We start from the raw sequence: 22,854 nt of genomic DNA on the forward strand, positions 1-22,854 counted from the left end.
GACATTTTTACTGTATGATTTCCATCAATATAATCTATATTATGAAATCGGAGATAGAACATAGCTTACGAATTTTTTGCGTAGGCTCATTGTCTTCCTTAAATTCTAATGATACTTTACGAACCATAATATAATTATTAGCGATGCCAGATAATCTTAGGTATTTTAACAAGATACATAGTTCGTATATCAGGTATTTAGGTCTATACTAGAATCAATTTCTGTATGAATCTTAGTTTTCAATTGCATCGAATAATTTAACATAAATGCTTTATCTCTACTGACATTAATCATATGTTTTAGTTGTAATTTGGGAGTTAACAAAATTTTGTTTAGCTCAACCATTCATTGCGATTTTCTACAGCAATTTCACAATTTACATAAACGAGTGTGCCCTGGATAACCTTTGATCGCCTACATGGCCAATATCTGGAAATTTTTGCCATGCTACTTTAATTTTACTCTATTCAGATGGATTGACTCTAAATTAAAATCTAGTACAAATTAAATTCTACTGTTAGCTATCAATAAGGCCCAATTTAGGAAATGGTAAATTCTAGATTTTACCTACAACGTGAATTTTGCGAAATGAATCGATATGATGAAGGTGGACTAGGATTCTTTCCGTTTTCATTTTTATTTTTAATATAAATTATATTACTGGAAGTGTCATTATTATTAGATAAATGATACAGTTAGAAAAATAAATCTTAATGACAATACCTTAAATCAAACTAGAATGTCTCTATTAATTATCATTAAATTTTTACTCGTCTGTTAAAGATTCAATATCGTTAATCTAGGCTATATTGATGTACAATCCTCAGATGCATGCATAATCAAGCCGCTATTTTTGCAGGGCAGATTATTATATTTAATGCCTGGTTTCAGAATGATTAGAAATAAACTTGACATTCGGTTGCTATTGACTAACCGATTGAAGTTATAGCTGAACTTTTGAACCTTTTCTACGAGGCACAATAAGATAATCAATCCGTTCGTATGATCAAATTTTGGGCTACTGTAGCGAGTAGTGCCACTAGAATTAAATACCATGCACTGCGAGAATTCTAGATGCTTAAGATAGTTTTAAAGTATTTTCAACTGTTACTATAAAACTTGATATGCACAATTCTAGTCCGGGGAAAGATTACTCTAAAAAGGTACTTTACTTTTGGAAGTACTTTATACTATTAGTAACTGTTAGCAGTAAAGCTTGTTATGCGCAATTTCAGTCCAGTAAAAGACTACATTAAAAGGTATTCTGCTTTACGTTAAATGTATTAAAGCTTCAACTTTAATGCTTTTCACTTATATTAATCTAATCATCATGTTAAATCAAAAGCAAATGAAACATTTATTTTTAGGCTATGTAAGTGACATAAGACTTACTCTATAAGAACTTCGAAACCTTGTTAAGAAGTTATTCTAGATAACCCTGTTTTAGTGAGCAAAGGTTCAGAATTACTACTCTAGAGATCTGATTGAAAGCTCATATTCATTAAAATAAACAGTTGATGTCTTTATGCTTAAATTATGATTGTAATGAATGAATGATGATGACTTTACTGACGATATATTAAAAGAAAATTTTTCTGTCAAAATATAACTAAATTTTTAAATGGTTGGATATAAATCCCTACATTTTTGTTTTCTTTTTTGAATAATTAATAATTTTATTGATGCTTTGCACAAAATTAAACTATTTTTCGATATTGCCTTTAAATATTCATATGCTAATAATGTTGCAGAGACTTGTAACATTAATCATTGTGATGAAGCGATCGGGATCAAAATACTTTGATTACTACTTCATTTCTTGGCAACATTACATTAGCAATAAATAGTAATATTTTATAAAATCGATTCGAAGCCAATTGAGAAACCATCCATACTACGTATAGTCGTAAGCGTAGGCAGGTTATATTATGATCACTCAGAGTGCTTTTTCGTATTCCAATGAGTTCACTGTATAACATTCCCTCTCGACAGACCCAATTTTTAGTATCTTGATTAAGCATACACTCGAAACATGTCCATTTGATCAGCTGTCTACGTAGCCCACGTTACTTTCTTTAATAATAAATGGTAAGGATCGTTTAACTTTGAAAATTTAAAATACCCTCTTTCCTTCATATTACTTGCACAAGATAAATTATAATATTATCGTTATAATGCAAATCCATTTCTAATTAATAAGTATAAAAATATGATTAATTCATTAATCATTTGATTTCTACTTCACACTTTTACAGATTGCTGTAAATCGTATGAAAATTGGCTATCTCAATGTAGAAGTGGAATTATTGCGTCTTGTTAATCTTTTGGCTAAGAAGTTTAGGGAAAATGTCGTCTATTGAGATTTTAGCGACATCTGCAGCATTTACTGTCCCAAGCAATCAATTAAGCGCAGATGCAATTGCTGAAAGTGTCGTATGGGGAATTATTGCCTTACTAACTGTGATTACCAACAGTTGCCTACTTTATATCTTAATTAAGAAGCGCCATTTAAAGATTGTTTCCAGGCCAATATTAATCAGCATCGCTATAGCAAGTATTCTATTTGCAATCCTATATATTTTACCACGTTGGAGCATCCCCAACATTTACCATAATCCTATCTTATGTCATATTTTACCAGTTTTGGGCCAATCATTTATATTAACAATTAATTTTCATGTATGGATTATTGCTGTTGATCGCTACATATTTATTGTTCATCCACAGCGCCATCGTGCCCATTGTACTAGAACTACAACTTGGACAATCTTATTAGTGGTCTGGATTATAACCTTATTGATGCCATTTGTGCCTTTAATGACCTATAGTCCGATCGATCCTAAAACTTGCGATTATATCGTTCAGGATAACTTGTCTAATGAAATCTTTTACTTAACCTATTTCATCGTCTTTTTTTTCGTACCGCTGATCATCATTACTGTAGTTTATATCGGTATTTTAATTATGCTGCATTCCAAACAAAAACGGTATAGGCAACAATTATCGATGGATACTTATGGATTAACACAAAAACATCATATTAAAAATGGACGCACTCTTGCCCATATGCTAACATTCATTGGTGTATTTGTTATATTTTGGCTACCATTTGTTTTAACCTTCTTGATTTTACAACTGAGGCCTAAAACAGACCTTCAGCTACAAGTACTCAAGGTTACGCAATATATTGCCTTCTCCTATCCAGCTTTTAATCCAATCATATATTCTTATTTTACATTAAAAATACGTCGAGAAATTTTCTCAATGTTTAGACAATGTGAAAATAAACTAGGCTGCAACATTGCTTGTATTCCTTATTGTCGTTCTGCCGCCATATCACCCGAGCAGCTAGTACAGGAACGTTATGATGTGGCAGCTCGCGTTATTGATGTTAAACATCCCTCGACGGTAGTTGCTGAGAATTCTTCTTTCTTAGATAGATGAACATTCTGGGACGTAGGCTAAAATATAATACTGTGTACCCTATGAAACTCGTATACTATTAAGAGAAGCTTATTCTCTCTAAAAAGATAGATATTTGTACATGAGTAGCGTCTTCGAAGAATCGCTTGAAAAGTAGGTACCTGGAACTAATATAGAGTTATGGACGTAGGAGGATAGATTATGATTAAGAAATATATATTTCGTTTTTTTACGATTAGAATTCATTGCTTACAATAGTAGCGATGAAATATTCGCCCATAGACGCATTTAAAAATTTAAGATACCAATGTTATTTAATTGAAGATAGATTTCTCATGTAAGTTTTATTTGTAAATTATACTGAATTTTCCGAGATAGATTTTCAAAATAGGATTAAAACTTTTTCTGATTACAATTGTAAAATTAGTTTAAAGAACGTGTAATGAAATCCTACATGAATAAATATTTATACTAAAACTTTATCTAAAATGCGTTTTAGATTTTAATTATGAAGGGAAGTACTAAACTTGTGATCTTCTTACTTGATGGTAATAAAAAATTAGATGAATTCTATATTTTCCTTTATGTTATACAGCTTCTGGTAGATATTTTAAGGCAGTATAGCAGTAGCAAAGATATGATAATTTATCTCTTTTGCAATCTTACCGATTCCTTGTGATATTTACGTTGTGAAAATATAGTACCATAATATGAATAAAAATTTGTCAAGAATTAGTTTAAGTTGCGTTAATACAAAAAATTTACTGTCGCATATATTAGGTCTCGAATAGACTTATTAAGGATTCTACTTATTCATTTATAAGTTATCATATAATACTACTCTATGTTAAAGCTCGATAATCATTAGGTCGTCAGAAATCATACTAGAATATGCCTAACGACAATAAACTCTTATGAAAGTTTTATTAGACATTACAGATTATGACTGAAATAAAAACAATATCTTCGTTGACTTTGCGATATCTGGTGCTGTGTTGAATATACTTCGACTAATATGGCGTTATTATAATTTTGTTGTAGCTATCAAATTCAAATATTTGATAAATTTTAGAATTCTATTTGGCGTTTAATGCAGCACGAGTGCTTAATCGCATTACTAAGGTTACTAGAAGTATCTTCGACTGTTGTTATTATGAGATTAGATGAAACTCTCATTATCATGATTTGAAGAGATATTCGAAAGATAGGAATAAAACTGTATAATTAATATAATGAAAATGAGAAAATTTCTAAATTAGAAGACATTTCGAGGTCGACTAATACTAACGATACAATTTTGACTTTAATACTTGGATATGTCATCATGATCCGAATTAAACTGGATGCTCCGTATTTGCGTTTAGTAATTGAGATTGTAGCTATAAGCTTATTTTCTTTTTTAATTAAAAATTAATAGATTTGTTAAGTTAATAGACCCCATTAAGTATACGAATGGTGCGTTTCGCAAGAATATCTTTGTAAGCATTTTAGTCTATTACATGAGGATGCAGGGTAACCCTCTTGACTTAAAATTTTACTAACAGTCATTGGCATGAATTTTGGAATTTAAAAAATTTTAATTGTATTGGACCTTTACTTCAATGGCAGATTCTAGATCATAAATAAGACTGATAAATTGGGACAACTTCGGGGATTTATTTCATAATTTATCATTATCAAGATAACCGCAGATAAAGTATACACGGTTATCATTTATCATTAATCTGTTGATATAAAAGCATAGGGCAATTTGAATAACATTGAACAAATCCATAAGCAACATTATTTGCAGGAAATTTGCTAAGAATTCTTACAGTCACGTCGAAACTTAGAACGAAAGAATGTAATTTTACAAGCTGAAACCTTACATTTAATACATTTTCACGTTACCATAATTGCTTTTAAATCGGCCCCGTGGTATTTAACATGTACAATTCATTTCGTTATAATAACTGATAGAAGATTGATAACTAAACTATTCTATATTCAAATTAATAAGCTCTCTTTGTTTAGATAGGACAAAATATCCGAGCATTCATAATTTCTATGCAGTGGATAAAGAGTAGCAAGTGGCCAGTTTATGTTAGCTTGCTTTAAATATTAATATGGCTTTGGAAGGCAGCAGTTTATTAAATTACCAATTTACAGGAATCGAGACCAGGCTCTTATATACTTTTATCAACCTTATTATATTCCTATTGTTGATTATTAGATGATTGAATTGATGTCTGCCCCTTGAAAGACTTCAATTCGGGTTTACTTTTATAATTCTTATACTGCTTGTATCTTAAAGTATAACAATTTGTGTTAATAGGCACTGAGAGCTTCAACTATACTTCTAGCCACAGGATTGAATATTATTTTGAAAAAATTAATAAAATTGTAAATTTTACCACATAAAATTGAAGTTTATGTCGGATTAAAATGACTTTATAGGCGTCCTTGGCGAAATTTTAGGATTCTTTTACATCATCAACTTCATTTTCTGCGAACCTATTGCATTAACATCTTCGTTGCCTTCATAATTTTTAACATTAAAATTTTGATTTTAATTTTACTTTTATCCACTTCCTTACCTACGCTATACTTAATATTTGTTCATAAAAATATTTAAAATTAGGAGTAGAATGCATACTTCATTTGATGAATGCTTTTTTTACGAAAATTTTATTACTTATGAAGCTACGTATATTTTATGCTTTATACTTTAAAATGTTTGTAATAACATTTACAGAAAAGCCACAAGCAATCATTAAAATCTTTAGCATGGTTAAAATGAATCATTTACATGGAAATGCGTTATTTATTATTATGTTGTGATAGCTAGATATCCTTTGACCTTGGATGGCAGTAGGTATTCTAAATTGAATTTCCAGTCTGTCAGAGCGTAAGGCTATAGATTAAATTATCGATTGTTAATTAACGACTTAATATAAAAACAGAAAGTAAGCTAAAAACAAGTTTAGCATTGTCAAAGCAGATGGAAGGTGATAAAAATATTAAGGATAGAATGCGATCTAATAGTTACGCTATTTTACATAACAGAAGCTGTCAACTCGTAGTGAGAAATATTTTAGAAGCCAAATTCATCCCTACTTCCTTATTCAATTAAGAAACCAGAAAATGTTTATTCATTCGCAATTGAAAGCAGTGGATTAAATCTATTCGTGTACATATGAAAGTCTATATATTATTGTTATAGCATTATTTCAAAGTCATTTATTTTAAGTCATAAATTAAAAATGCAACAGCGTTGATATTGACTGAACAATAAATTTAAGGAATAACTAGATCTATGAAATAATGACTAAAATCAAAGAAAATTATCATTATCATCTTTTATCAAGCAAAGATAACAAGAATTGGACTACTATATTTCATTGTCACGGTACGCCGTTACTAATTAAGTAACTGTAAATTAATGAATGCTTATGAATAGATAAGATAAGGTTATCTGCTATGTTTTAATGCGCTTGTAGCTGATAATAGGATGGTAGAAATGAGATAAAAATAGAAGTTGTTAGCAGTTAATTTACTGTAGGTTTATAAGTTGTGTTAATCTCTAAAAATTGAGCTGTATATGGACGAAGGTTAAGCGTCTTAACACCTGATAGCTTGTAGCTATCTAAGTCTGAGGATATCGACATGTATATTTAGTAATGGTATTATACTAATTAATGTAACTTGCAAAGCATGAATTCTCACTCGTTAATATTGGAATTCACTGTAGAAACCTATTTAAGCGCGTGTGTTTGTAGAATAAAAAAGTAATTGCTCAAGAAACGGCAAGACTCATATCGTGAAGAATAGTGTAATAATTAGTCAGTTGTCTGTGGAGATCAGCCGAGAAATCGAGTTCTCAAATACTTCTCTCATAGAAACTGAAAGTACTGGGAGAAATAGCCCAAGTTTTAAGTAACTACACTAGAGTTCTTTACTTTCCTTTGCCACAAGTGAGGGTTGTGACATTCATAAAGACCTAATACTATTAAGATTAGCGTGATCATATACTCGTAATGCAAAAACGTACAATCTGCCAAAATTATAGGCAGCGATTACCAAGGAAATAACTCTGATATATGAAATAATGTATCCTAAGCTGGAATACTAATACACGTATCACCTGATTTATTCTAATTTCTTTTGGACTTATTTATTTGCTATGCCAACCTTTATACTATTACTTTAGCGCATACGCTACCTACTACCACGATACCTATAAATATGTCTACGACTATGTGATAGGTATTTGTTGCAATATTAATCTTTTATACCTTGTCATTACAAGGTATTGTTTTCGAGAATACGATTATGATGATTTTGTTTATTGGACTACCAAAACAAATAAGGAGCATAATCTGCATATTTTCCTCGTAGTTGAAGAATGCCTACTTTGAACTAGTATAGATCACTTTTAATCTAATATATTTTAATAACTTTTAACTTGCCTTCAATATGTATTATCCTTTAAGCAATCAATTGATTGTAGATTCATTTTTATAAGCATGCAAGAAGTATAATTACTTTTTATTATAACTTGAAGTACAGTTTTGAAACCCTTAGAATGCCAGCTGTGGTAGAGTTTTGGGCTCATCGTCAATAATGGCTGGATAGAATCTCTACTAATCCAAACGTCGTATATTTCTTATACATTTTATTTTCAGCATGTATTTACATCGAACTATGCAACTCGGATATTAAAAAGTAACCTTAATATTCGAGTTGCATAGTTCGATTCGCCTTGTTATCTACAACTTAAAATTTATGAAGATACTGAAAAGCCGTAGCTGTAAATCCGAATCTCAATAATGTAATTTATGGAAGTAAATACTGATATTTATTCTATAGAGCATCAGCTCAAAATTCTTCAGCTGGTATTGATAGTAAATAGTTTGAAATGGTTTGGAGTTCATTATAGTGGCTTTTTGAGGGAAAATCAAGTTATAATTATTATAAATGCTACACACGTCATTATTAATAATTACAACCTGACCTAATTTTCGATGCATAATAACCTAATTTAAGAATATGATCAAACGAACAATACGCAGCAATGATAAAATTAATGTTTCTACCGCATATGCGTCTGGGTTAGAAGTAGCTTAATATAAGATGTAGGAGGTGATGCTATCCGTATTGTAACTGAACCATATTAATTTTTATCAAGTAAAACTACTGATATCTATTAATTAAAGTATCATTACTGATTTCAGATTTAACAGCAATCACACTTGAAAGAGTCAAAAGTGGGTTTTGTACCAATTATAACTAATTAGCGGAGCAAGGTCTGCACATTTAATTGAATGAGAACAGCAGATGAGAACGGTAAAATGTATCAAATAATATATTTTGCTAAAAATAAGAAATAGTAATAGATAAAGATATTCGTATTTGTAATCAAACTATAGTAATCTTTATCAGGTAATACTATATATATATATATCAATTAAAATATTGTAAGGAATTTTAGATCAAGTTGCATATTACACTTAAAAGAGGAAAAAAGGGATTTTTTTCCCAATTATAAACAATTAGAGAAGCAAAGTCTGCTCATATTTTACTGGATGAAAAGAGTAAAATACCTCAAATAATACATTTATAAAAATAAGATATGCAGTCGATGAGATTATCCGCTTAGTAATAGAACTATAGTGATCTTTATAAGTAATACTTTAGGTATCTATTAATTAGATTATCATAATTTATGAATATAATAAATGCAAAATGCGAAGTAATGATAAAATTGATGTTGCTACTGCTTATATGTCTGGTTTAGAGGTAGCCAAAGATAAGATATAGTCGATGAAGTTATCAGCATCGTAGGATAAATGTACCCGTATCAGGTAATAATATAGATATCTTTTAATTAAAACATCATGACGGATTTCAGATTGGATAACAAGTCAAGCTTAAGCAAGATAAAAGTGGACTTTGTTTTAATTATAGATAATAAAATTAGAGGAGCAAGATCTGCTCAAGTAACTGGGTGACAACAGTATTGTAGTAAAGGACTAGAAGTATAGTCCTTTATAGCTTTTAGTATTTTAAGTTTCACCCTGCTAAATCATCATGTCGCCATCTTTTCTTCTTCATTATTTTACAAGGTATTATATACTAAGAATAATTTAACTATGTGTAAAATAAGGTAAAACGTTGCCATGCGGATTGTAGCTGCGAATGCTACGAAAAGTATAAAAGCATGCAACTTTAGATTATTCTGTTAGTTCGTTCTAGAAGTCTTTAGTAGTAGTATTCGGCTATAGTAGAGCTGTGTGTAGTTAATCTTTGTATAAGACTCAATAAAACCCTTATTTTTCTAAAATTTGGAATTTCGTGATCAGAGTATATCACAATTGCTAAGGAACGGCCATCTCGATGTTGCTTCAAAACCAATATTGATTAGTATCGCCAGTATCGCCTTTGCCATAGCGAACGTTTTACCTCGATGTAGTCTATCTTATTTCTATCAAATACTATCTTATGTCATTTTCTGCCTGCACTCGGGCAATCCCTGGTATTGGATATAAATTTTCACGCCTGGATGATTGCGATCTATCGATATATGTTTATTGTGCACCCACTGCGCCACCATGCATATTGTACCAAAAAGCTAGTTTGCATAGCACTTTTCGTTAATTGGATTGAAACATTAATTACACCCTATATACCTTTGATGACTGTAATGTAACTTAGTATTATGATTGTAGACTGTTAGCCATGTGTAGTATAATGTACGGTAGATATTTTTCCTAAGAGATATTTGGTAGCTATAACTATAGACTGTAGTAGTAGAGACTCTATGCTAGAGTACAGATGACTATATACAGTAAGCTGTTGAGTTACTAACATGGCTATAGGTAAAAATAGAACTGTAAATCATATATTAGGATATGGTTAATTCATTGTACTTTGGCTGGTGTGAATAATGTCTACGTAAGTACTGTAGTCGTATCCATATTGGATTAATGATGGTCCGCAGTAGAATAGTCTTACTAAGAATAATTTAACTATGTGTAAAATAAGGTAAAACGTTGCCATGCCGATTGTAGCTGCGAATGCTACGGAAAGTATAAAAGCAAGTTACTTTAGATTATTCTGTTAGTTCGTTCTAGAAGTCTTTAGTAGTAGTATTCGGCTATAGTAGAGCTGTGTGTAGTTAATCTTTGTATAAGATTCAATAAAACCCTTATTTTTCTAAAATTTGGAATGTCGTGATTGGTATATATCACAATGACTTATAGTCGCATCGATCCAGAAAATTGCAATTATATTGTCCGAGAAAATCTTTCCAATAAGATTTTCTATTTACTTTTCTTTATACTGTTCTTTTTTATAACGGTTACTATAATATCAGCACACTCTGGTATTTTAATTACGCTACACATAAGGTATAAGTATTTTCGGCATCGATGTATGATAAATAATCATCGTTGTATTATTAGAAATCATGCTAGAAATGGACGTGCATTGACCAACATGTTAATATGTATTGGCGTATTTGCTCTATTTTGGCTGCCATTTGTCCTCAAATTTCTCATTTTGCAGCTGAAACTTAAAAGAGCATTTCAGTTGAATGTGCTCGGAATAACTCAATATATTGCCTTTTCTGATCATGCTATTAATTTATTATTATATTGCTACTTTACACAAAAAAATCGTCAAGAAGTAGCAGGCATATTCCGGCTCTGAAAGAAACGATCTCGCTTAAGTCGCATTCTATGTCGGCAGTCTTTAATAACACCCGACCAATTAATCATATTGAGACGTTGCGATACGATGTCGCAATAGCATGTATTATTAATTTAAAGATTCGTTTTACATAAATTGCTAAAATCCTCTCTTAGATGGCCTTCCAGAGCTAAAATTTTTAAATTAACACATATCGATATGAAATTAGATCAATTTAGCGCTTCTTGCGTCGAAACAACTGCTAGGATTGATACCCTTTAAATATTGGATACCCAACGTGGAAATCTTATTAAAGCATTAAGTGATTAGCTCAATAAAATGGTACAACTAACTTTAATGTCTGCTTGACTTGTAGCTTATTTCTAGCTTATTTCTTAAGCCTTATACAGAAGCTGGTTAGATATCCGCAATGGGATGCATCATTATATGATATAAGTCATCATTATAGAAAATTTGGTATCGAATTTCTTTGGATACGTGCAAATTTTATTATTTGTCATTATCCATAATAAAGGAAATATACTATCCGTGTTATGGTGCCTTAGTAGATTCACTTAACCAAGTATAATGTGGTTTGCATTTAGGCGTAATAATTTCTCTCCCTGAATGAATAAATAGAATAATTATTAAAGGCTACTTGATTTAAAACAGGATAAATTACTACATAGAGTAAATATGGACCAATATCATTATTATTATTTTAAGCTAGTAGAGCAAAAGTAGTCCAGAAAAATCTAAATTTTCATATCCCGTTCATTTCATGAATATCTGTATGATAAAAAATTGTTTCCTCGTTTTTTAATCGATGCATACATGAATAGCAAAAGGATATCTAAATTTAATTATAGCACCTTCAATGATGGAACTACGAATATGTGAACTGTTTTAACTGTTCACTGGTCATCAATAAAATAAATTTTAAATCGGCGAATCATTTCTAATTCTTATTGTGACTATAAATGAGCGATGCCAAATCTGGGAAATATGTAATGGTAAGTAACGTAGCGTTCAATCTAGTAATATCCGTGACGAGTCAAGAAGATACCTTTTAATTGATTATGATAGTTTTTTTTCTAACAGAGAAATCTTACATCATTAAACAGGAGCTCCTATCGAAGTTTAATTAATATTCATAAATTATGAAATAGAAGGACGACATATTCGTTTAATAGGATAAATTTGATTCAACCATATACTCTGATGTATCCTTCGAGTTCTATTTATGTTTAGTTGGTGGTTTATTTACTTAAAGGGCTGTGTTTCATCAAGGTTTTGAAGCCGTTTTGAAAATTGTTACAGATTTTCTAATAAAATATAATGTAAAAAGTTATAAACTAGCTGTAAACTACATCGATTAAGATTTCTACTGCCAACTAATTGGCACTTGTTTGCTTTCAATTAAGTTAACTATATGTGAAATAGCCCGTTTAGAAAATTAAAAGTGGCAAATACTTTACGGAATAGAAGTGAATCGCTTTTCGATACTATTCCGTACAGCCATCACGTTTACTACAATTATAAGTTTGCCTCCAGTTATATTTTCTGTTTAAATAGATGTTGATAATAATTGCGTTGACATTCTTTAGTAGGCGTAAATATTCCACTGGTTTTAATTATTTAAATTCTGCTCTTAGTATACATTAATACTGGAATATTTGTAGATCTTAATTTGGGTACCTAATTGAAGTTGTAAAAGTCTTTACACAATAGATAAAGCTAAAAACAATTTTAGCGCATTGTTGGAATAGTCAATTTAAGAATAAATGACTATGAAGAGTAAATGTCTTTTTCTGTGATATCTATGGACAAAGATTGGTTTCGGAAATTTTCAAAGGCATTATTTATCTTATCTTAATTACAGCGTGGATGTTTAATTGTTTTTCTTGCATGAACATGGTAGTGCATGTTTTTAAAGCCTTTGACCTCTATCCTATATAAAGGAATAGCCTTATTCAATAGTAAAATTTATTTTCAAGATATCATACGTTCTAGATATAGTACAGTAAACTAGTCGTGAAGTTCAATCAAAAACTTTTATAGGGCAAATCGATGCAATTTTAATTAACTTTTAGGACCTGGCAGTAGAAAAGGATCTGAAATGGATGCATTAAATCATTCTTTCTGTAAAGAAATTGTATTATTTTAAAAACTTTATCAGCTTGAGATCTCTGCAAATTTTCTAGGAGAGAGGAGAGGTGAAATTATCTTAAAGTACAGGATTGCAGTCTAAATTTTTAATGACAAACTTGCGGTATTGATTGCGCAGTAGCAATTACTAGCACAAAAATAGAACTGTTGAAAAAAATCTAAACTGATATGCAGTAACATTTCCCATAATTATCAGCATTACAACCAGAAAATAAACATTTAAACTTACTTCTATAGTAAAATAACATATGTTCGCCGGGCTTAATCATGGATTTAATTAAGATTACAATAAATCTTGGATAGTAAAGGCCAATTACAGTTGATAAACGAATTCATCTTTTTACTATAACAATATAAAGTAAAAAAATAAAATTTTCTGAAGATGCTGCTTTCAGTTTTAATCTTGTTCGAGATTACAGAGCAGTTCTAATTATTGCCTTATTTATAGTTTTATGCAGAATCATTTATGTATTATTGGGCAGAAGCAATGGTTGATAAAAGAAAATTTCCTTCATTGTTATAACTTTATCTCCTTGATATCTTGATGACTAGCGCTATGAAGTCAGTTCTAGTTATTATTATAGTTATAGTTTTATACAGAGTCATTTACGCATTACTAGATAGAAGTAAAAGTTAATAAAAAGCTATACCGTATATCGTGATGACTTTATGTTCTCGATATAATGTTGAGCCTTAGGATGGCTAGCGCCATGAAGGCAGTTCTAGTTATTATCATAGTTGTAGTTGTACAGAGCCATTTATGCATTACTGGATAGCACTAAAAGTTAATAAAAGAAATACCCTGTTTCGTGATAACTTTATCTACTAGATGGCTAGTGATATAAAGTAATGGAATAATCTAAATTATTTTAAAAGCGTATACTACCTTTCAGAAATTATTTTATTATATGAATACATCAATTATTACATTTTATCTATTTGGGATTTTAAAAAAGGGTGCCGACTGATACAGTACTGTATGGAAACTATAGGGCAAGAAAATTATTTCCGTACCGAAAGTTGCAATTATAATCTATCTAAGTATGAATGCTATAGAATTCATATTTTAAATACTAATATTTATGAAGGCAAAATGATGATTCAAACCGCGTTATAATAAAATAATAGGCTTACATAGATAATCAGAAATTGTGTAATTTCCAAGTCTTTTATCTAACTTTCTCTTCTTCAATTGATTATTATGATCAAAGTCAAAACGAAGGAATTTAGTTATGATTCCAACTCTAGTTATGAAGACTAAAAAAAGAAGAGACGATTATCACTTTTAATTATCATCCGTTATTAAGTCCAGCTATGTATTATGAGATAGATGCCTCTTCGTTCCATTCAATAATAACCTTTGTATCTTTTAGTTATTATCCTATAACAGCCGTAGCAATTTAAGCTTATAATCATCTACTCCGCGTCAACTGATATATATTTTATCGTTTTTAATGACTTTAAGACTAACAATTTTTAACTTATTATTTATAGTAACCAAACTGATGAATTCTTATCATGCTAAATAATAACAGATAAGTTAGCTGTCCTTATTTACAAGTGGATGTTTAGATTACTTTTAAATTAGTGAATTACTGTTAATAATGCCATATTCTACTACAGATTCGGATTGTTATTTATAGATAAGATGTAATGAAAATTTATTATAACAATAGCGCTGAAGTAAATTTGCCTTATTTTCTATTATCGAGGGGACATTTATGACCCAGCCCAGTTAATTGAAATACTCAAAACAATACTATACCCTTGACTTTAAAAGAATACCAGAGTCCTGTATTTAGTGCTCTGACCTTAGCTAACAAAACATGCTAATTTGAAGATATTAATGATTAGAAAGTTTGCCATAGAAGGTATTTTGTCAATTTATTATGTAATTTATCTGCTTGTGCTGCGATAATATATTTTGATTGTAGTGGTAGTGATATCGCTTATAGAATGGCGTGTGTTGAATTATCGTCATGGATGGTCAAGTTAAATCTTATATGAGGATATTTTAATAAAACAATAAGGTCCGCTTGTATTTAGCGCTTTGATATTGGCTAACAAGGCAGACTTATTGGAAGATATTAACGATTAAAAAGTCTATTACAGAACACATTTTGCCGATTTATTATATAATTTACCTGCTAATATTGTGATATTATATTATGTTTATAGTAATAAACATACCGTTGGTAGAAATATGTGTTTGAGGTATGGATACAGATCATAAAATTTTCTATATGTAGATACTTTGATAAAACAATGATTTCCTCTTGATTTATAGGAAAATCGATTGCATCCACAATTTGTCATTTAAATGCCATTGTTCATATTATTTTTAATGATTGAAATTAACAAGGAGCTAGCAGTTTACTTGCATTATGTAAATTAATTTATATTTACTTTATTAATGACGGAGAAGATGAAGCTACGGAGACTTTTACCAGATTAATTATCATTTTTTTGGGTAGCATTAAATTAGTAACTGACAGTCAGAAATATAAATGAGAGCGCAGTTTGATGCAGTATTATACAAGTTTATTGGGGATAATTAATTGTAAGGTGCAAATTTTTTTACGGTCATCAATATTTTAGTTCAAGACTTAACAGTACTGGCACTTTATATTTTGGTAGAATACTTCAAAGCGTATCGTATATACTTCGGATATCTTTTCTAACCAATTTTATCATTGGATATTTAATTATACCATCATGTTGATCATCAATATTTCAACAACCTCTACAATATTGGCCGATAGCATAGATGGAATAAAAGATGGAGGTATTATCAAATGTGTCCTATGGGGGATAATATCCATCTTAACTATTATTACCAATGCTGGGTTGCTTTTCATTTTACTCAAGAAACGCCATTCAGAGATTGTTTCTAGATCAATACTAATTAGTATCGCCATGGCAAGTATTCTCTTTACTATTTTATACCTTTTACCACGTTGGAGTATTCCTTATTTCTATCTCAATTCTATCTTATGTTACATTCTGCCTCGACTTGGCCAATCGTTTGTACTCAATATCAATTTCCACGTCTGGATGATTGCTGTCGATCGTTACTTATTTATCGTTCATCCTTTGGGCCATCGCATATATTGTACTAAAAAGACAACTTACATAGCACTAATCGTTGTCTGGATAGTAACATTAATTATGCCATTCGTACCTTTAATGACTTATAGTCCAATTGATCCTGGTAGTTGCAATTATACAGTACCTGATGTTCTATCCAATAAAATATTTTACTTGGCCTATTTTATATTATTTTTCTTCGTACCGGTTACGATAATTATAACAGCATACAGTGGTATTTTAATTATGTTATATACAAGACGTAGGCGCTATCGGCAACGATTAATTATAAATATTCATCGGTGTGCCTTAAAAAGCCAATCTAGTAATAGACGAATTTTGGCCTACATGTTAATATTTATAGGTGTGTTTGTTCTATTTTGGCTACCGTTTGTATTGGTATTTCTAATCTTGCAATTGAGACCGAAAACTGAATTTCAGTTATATACGATAGGGATAACCCAATTTCTTGCCTTTTCATATCCAGCAGTTAACCCTTTAATATACTCGTATTTTACATTGAAAATACGGAAAGAAATCACTTCAATGCTAAGACAATGTCTAAATAAGGATGAGTGTCAAATCAGTTGTATTTCATATCGGCGTTCTCCCTCAATATTGCCAGAACAATTAATGCGACGACGATGTGGCTTTGAAGAGATGCGTATTAGTGAAGTCTAATATCCTTATTCGATCGCAGGGAGTTCTAAGTCCATGGAAAAGATAAGATAGAAATCAAAATCGAATATAGATTTATGTTCAACTATGAGCAGTAAATTATTTCCTTCTCCCAATCATTCATATTTAGTAAATTAAATTTATAGTATGTATCAAAAATCGGTGCCAGTGTCGTATATAGGATTATGATGACATACAGATTGGCTGATCATCAATTTACAGTTTTGTAAGTTTATATTAATTAATAGAATATTCTATGTCTGGAAAAAATATCTTAACTATCATGATAGCTAAATTCGGTTCGAATACAAACTGTTTACTTTAGTCAATTTTATAAGAAAACAAAAAATTACTTATAATCATCCTATCGGACTTGTTTGATAGATTGCCAAACTTGAATAGCTAAGCTGTTTTGATTCATAATTTGTAACATTGACAGATTTACAACGGTAAATTGTTGCCGGAAAGTTGCATAATTTAAGGGATATTAGAACGACATAAATATTGCCATGTTCTCAAGTGACTATCACACGTTGTCAGATGTACGTACTTAAGATAGTTTTGGCCTACGCTGTAAATATAGTTATGATCTTTCTAATATCCAGATGCTTTAGCGGTAATCAGATATTAAAAGTACGTAGATTAGACAGCCGCTACTTAAATAAAAATTTCGGTTTTTGGATGATAACATGGATAATAGAATGATATACCGTAAATATCACCAGTTTCTTGCTTGTCTATTGAATGTTATCACATGCACGTACTCAAGATAGTTTGTGCTTATCTTTTTAATGTATTGTCAAGACCTTACTAATATCTAGACACTTTAGGAGTAAACAGATATCAAAAAAAGTGGGTAGATATAATGGCATCTACTGCAGCAGTTAACTTTGAACGGTTACTACTTATGATTAAATTATAATTATGTTATTATAACTGCTTAAGCTTGAATTTTAGTTTTATAATACTTGATGCCGATACAAATCTATTGTTAATTTAACGGTAGTAGTAAAAAATCTATTTTCTGAGCAACGTTTAAAGACATCTACTGATATTCATTCGAATTGTTTTAAGACATTCTTGATACATAGATTCACTTCTGACACTATATTATATTATTCTATTTCGTTGATTCTATATTATTGTCTGCCTAAAATTAAGCTATAGGTAAAATATATGATTGACTGCAATTAAGTTCTTGCTTGACAAATTAAATGTTTTACGGACATATCTAAGAAAAATTGAAGTCGCCGATAATTAGGAAATGTACTTACTTATTGTGAAAGCTTAAAGGCTCTAGGCCACATCAATGATACAATGATATAGTTCTTTCCATTTTATAGTATTTTGGATCTAGCCAATTTAAATTGGAGTACGATACTTACTTGCATCATATCCTACTCTTTAAATAAATTAATTAACCGATTAATGAAGAAGCTTGCTGGGTTTTAAGCTGACAGTTTGTTTTGCATCCATAGATCTGCTAGGAAAGGACTTTTTATAGCAATAATGCTTGTATTTGCTTAATTAATAGATTAGAGGTATTATAGTTTAAATTGAGGATCCTTACTACTGTGTAATAATAGCGTTTGAGATTTGCAGGAAAGAAATAAACCGCATTTAGTAAGTGTTTTTTTATTGAAATAGTTTACAAAAGCTATAAATAATAACAAATTATTGTAATAAGCGCAATAGCTATAATGGCATGGAGTCTTAGTTTAAGCGCACCATGAATGGCTTATTCCTGTAGATTTATTTTGCTTTCCTTGTTTACTGTACATTATTTTTACGCTTATGGTTATATCTGTTATCTTATAGTAGCGCCATGGGATTATGACATCGCACTATGGTAGTTAATTAACTAATACTGATGCTCATTCAATTTTAATATCATAATGCTCATAACAGATATGATAGTCTATGTGTATTATTATTATCTGAATTTCTGAAGCAGTATAACATTCTCTATGTGCATTAAGTTTGGGAATGCATTCAAATACTGACATAATTATGCATATGCATAACTATCAAAATGTGGCCTTGCTTGGTATTATATTTATGTTATTATTATAAATACAGCTGAATTTAAAAATATCAATGCAATTAGAATTTGAAATTTAATATTGTATATTCGTATTGAGCTGCGCTAATTCTATTAATAAAAACCTACTATGACAAGTTGGATAGTAGGCACAAGGATTGTAAAGAATACTGACTAAAAATTTTAAAGTAATAGATTCCTTTGGAGGCTTCAAAACAACTACCCCATTAGGATTTAGATAGTCAATGTAGTATATTAGCTCATCTATTTTAGAACTTAATCTAGATGAATAAAAAATCTAGCAATTGCATTAGCAAAATTTGTAACCGATAATAAAATATTTCCTTAGGAGGCTTTAATCAACTACACAACCAGGATTTAGATTGCTACTGTAGTAATTTAGCACATCTATTTAAGAACTTACTCTAGGTTAACTGAACAATCTAAGCATTGCATTAGTACAATTTGTGAGGGATGATAAAAGATTTCCCTCCGAGGCTTCAAAACTAGGGAATGAGGATTTAGATTGCCTGTGTAGCAGTTTAACTCATGTAATTAAGAAATCAATCCAGTTAACTAATAAATCTAGCTATTGGATTAGTAATATTTATGAGAGATACTCTTACTTGATTACTAGCTTTAATGTACACTTTAATTGTTACTCACTCCGTAAATGCTGCATGATTAACCAGAATAAATCTTTCAATTTTTCTGTTATCACTTCATAAACCACTACAAGTATTTTATCGCAAGCTTAAAAAGCTCTCTTATTAACAGTTAAGCAATTTCTCTATTTCTTAGCAGATATTCCTTTCACAATGTCCATTTACCACAGTATGATGTGATTATATATCATATAATACCAGTGTTTTACGCTTCATCATCAAAGAAGATTAAATTAACGTTTCGCTTAGTGATCTGATCGTTTTGAAATTGTAATCGTGCTAGCTTAAGTGATAGAACTGTTTACGAAGTTTCAAAATTTGTAGAAAATTAGAACTTTATTAGATCTTTATACAAAGATGATCTACATGCAGCTCTACTCTAGCTGAATACAATTGCTGAAAATGGTTCTAAAAAGTACTACTGAATAATGTAAATTTGCCTGCTTAAATACTTTTCGTAATATTTCAAGGTACGATTAGTATAGCAACACTTCACCTTATGGTACGGTCTGAAATATATCTAAGAATAAAATTGTTAGATTATACGAAAAGAGAACAATTGTAAACGAGATTGCAAATTACGTAAATGTCTAATTGCAGTAGATTATTGTTATATTTAGATGATTGAGATTCTGATATATATACAGCTTGCATAGAGAATGTCAGTCAGTACTATGCGATTTGTATTTTGACGCTTTATTTAGAAGCGCGATAGTAAATTTAGATCTGATCTTGCGACTTAAATGACAAGACATAATAGTGTTGAATAAAAACCATTCTGTAACTAATTCCATATAAATCATGAATATTTCTGTAATAATTTAGATAGCCTAGTGATGGTCCGATTGTAGCTAGATAGTCATTGATAGCTGTTAGGCGTACATAACTCACGCAATAAAGTCAAGTTTACAAGAAGCTGTAGATCTGGCTTTATTAATTTAGCGAAAAGGACTTGATTACGCGCACATTACCGTACTCTACACTTATTCAGATTATTATTAGTAACTACATTTTACAGCGGACTATCTATAATTCAATATGGCAAAGCTATAGTATTTATTTTGAAAATATTTCAGCCAGCTAAAGTACTATGGACTAACCCTATCATAATATATGTGTTATCTTAAGAACAAAATCATTCTTGGGAATGGCCGTAACATATGAATGGCTATTCTACTTTTACTTCGAAAACCAATAGTGATTCAACTCTCTACTGCATATAATCATCGGTACTAGCTTAAAATAGAATCTTTGATTACATCCTACAGCTATGAGCTACTAAACAAGGCTTATAATAATTATAGAAACCTACACTATCGCACATCAAACTAAGCATGGATATTAATCTATAATTCAATACTAAATTACATTAGATAATAGTAATTTGTTCAATGAAGCTGTTGCCTACATTACAGTTTATTTACCGCTAGCAATGACAAGTCCAAGTATGATCATGTTGTTAGTAGGAAGGATACGCCAGTTATAGTTTCGTGTGAAACTCTAGCAATCGTAAGTTTTTTTTTTATACTATAGTAAATTAATAGATGTCATTCAATAATTCATTTTTATGATTTTCAGATTGTAAACAAATTAAAGATACCAGTAGTTATAGAGGTTGTCTTCTTCATACTTGAAATTGTAATCTGTATCTAAAGAGATTTTGTTAAATTAAGTCTCGTAATAAACTGTTTTACTACCAATCGTCTTTGATTAGAATTTTTGAAGGATTCAAAGAAGCAGATTCATTTTAGAAGTATACTTTACAAACCTCTAGATGGAATAATCTACAGCAATGTGCTCAGGAGGTATTAAAGAGGATGAAATTATTCTTAGTATAAGAAATGATTCGGGCATAGTTAACGAGATAAAACAAACTGTGTTTATAACTGATTAAAACCATACTATAAATTTCGATATTGTAAATCTTTTCAATAGAATAGGTATCCTTTAATTTTGAGCTACTAGATTATACGTTATTTATTCTAGTACGAATAATAAGATCGATTTCAATAATTCATGAAGGTCATCAATTTCTAAAATGCGAATTACTTTATAGTAATTATTTTACGCCGTTACTCCTGCAAATAAATATTAGCCAAAGCAGGTGTTTGACGTATTGTTTAAATCAACAATCTGAAAAATTGCAACTAAATTGGTGTATTAGAATACAATCGAGCAGCAAAATAGCTTAAATGCTTGCAATGATGTAGTTGGGAACAAAGGAAAATATTGGTAAGGATACTGTAGTGAATAGTTCACCACTTCCAATTTAGAGAACTAAATAACAATGACAATGAATTACTGTAGAGCAGAGCCCGCTGGCAATATTAACAGTCTTCTTATTATACCAGGACATAAAGGTTTCTTCTATCCGTTTATTCTCTAAATTTACCTAGCACAGGCGCCCATTATTCAAAGCTCGCGACAGCACGACATTTTATGAAATTTCTGACTTATACGAGAATTAACACGCAATTTTTTACTCGCATGCTATGAGTTGAAGTAATATCTGAGGTAGATGAGATTGATAGGATGTTGTTGCAAATAGTAATGAAGCATTGCAGTGAGAATGATCTTGTAGACAGGTGTCACGGTGCGAACTACCGTGAAGAAATAGATATCTAAATTTGGTTAATATAATATAGTGATATTATATTACAACTAGTTACTTACAATAGGAATTACTCTAATTATAAATGTGTTACAGTAAATTTATTGCTGTGCTGTAACGTGTGCTGAAATGATTCTGTGAATGGACATATTGTAGTCCGACTCTGAAAAACTAGTTAGTAGGTGTTCTCACCCAAGTATTTTTATAAGATGACTTGTGAATGTTAGCTGCTGTAGAAGGGTATATAAACCCGTCAGATAGTTGAATAAAGCAGTTCTCAATTGTATAGTTGTTTTAACGTAGAAGCAAAGGCGTCTAAATTCTTGTGAGGTAGTTAAGGGATACTGAATCCCGGAGACTATAGTAATTTAGAGATTTGTTTTACGTTATCCTTGTCACGAAGCTGGTTTGTGACAACAGGTAAACTTAAATAAATATATAACAATGATATTCGATCGTAGAATAGTTTCTGACATAAATATGGTAGTCTATGTTTCTACTGGATTGTATCA

General features: G+C 30.4%; 1 protein-coding gene across 1 annotated transcript; it reads left to right on the plus strand.

Annotated features, from left to right (window-relative positions):
- Positions 1–2,346: 2,346 nt before the first annotated feature.
- Positions 2,347–4,612, plus strand: TRIADDRAFT_56772 (uncharacterized protein; the record flags this gene model as incomplete). Its single annotated transcript, XM_002112557.1, has 3 exons — positions 2,347–3,408; positions 3,923–4,024; positions 4,496–4,612. 3 exons carry the CDS (start codon positions 2,347–2,349, stop codon positions 4,610–4,612), a joined length of 1,281 nt encoding a protein of 426 aa, XP_002112593.1.
- Between the last annotated feature and the right edge of the window lie 18,242 nt (positions 4,613–22,854).

This window comes from Trichoplax adhaerens, genomic scaffold (assembly GCF_000150275.1).
Source record: "Trichoplax adhaerens TRIADscaffold_5 genomic scaffold, whole genome shotgun sequence".
In the NCBI taxonomy this organism is placed as follows: domain Eukaryota; kingdom Metazoa; phylum Placozoa; class Uniplacotomia; order Trichoplacea; family Trichoplacidae; genus Trichoplax; species Trichoplax adhaerens.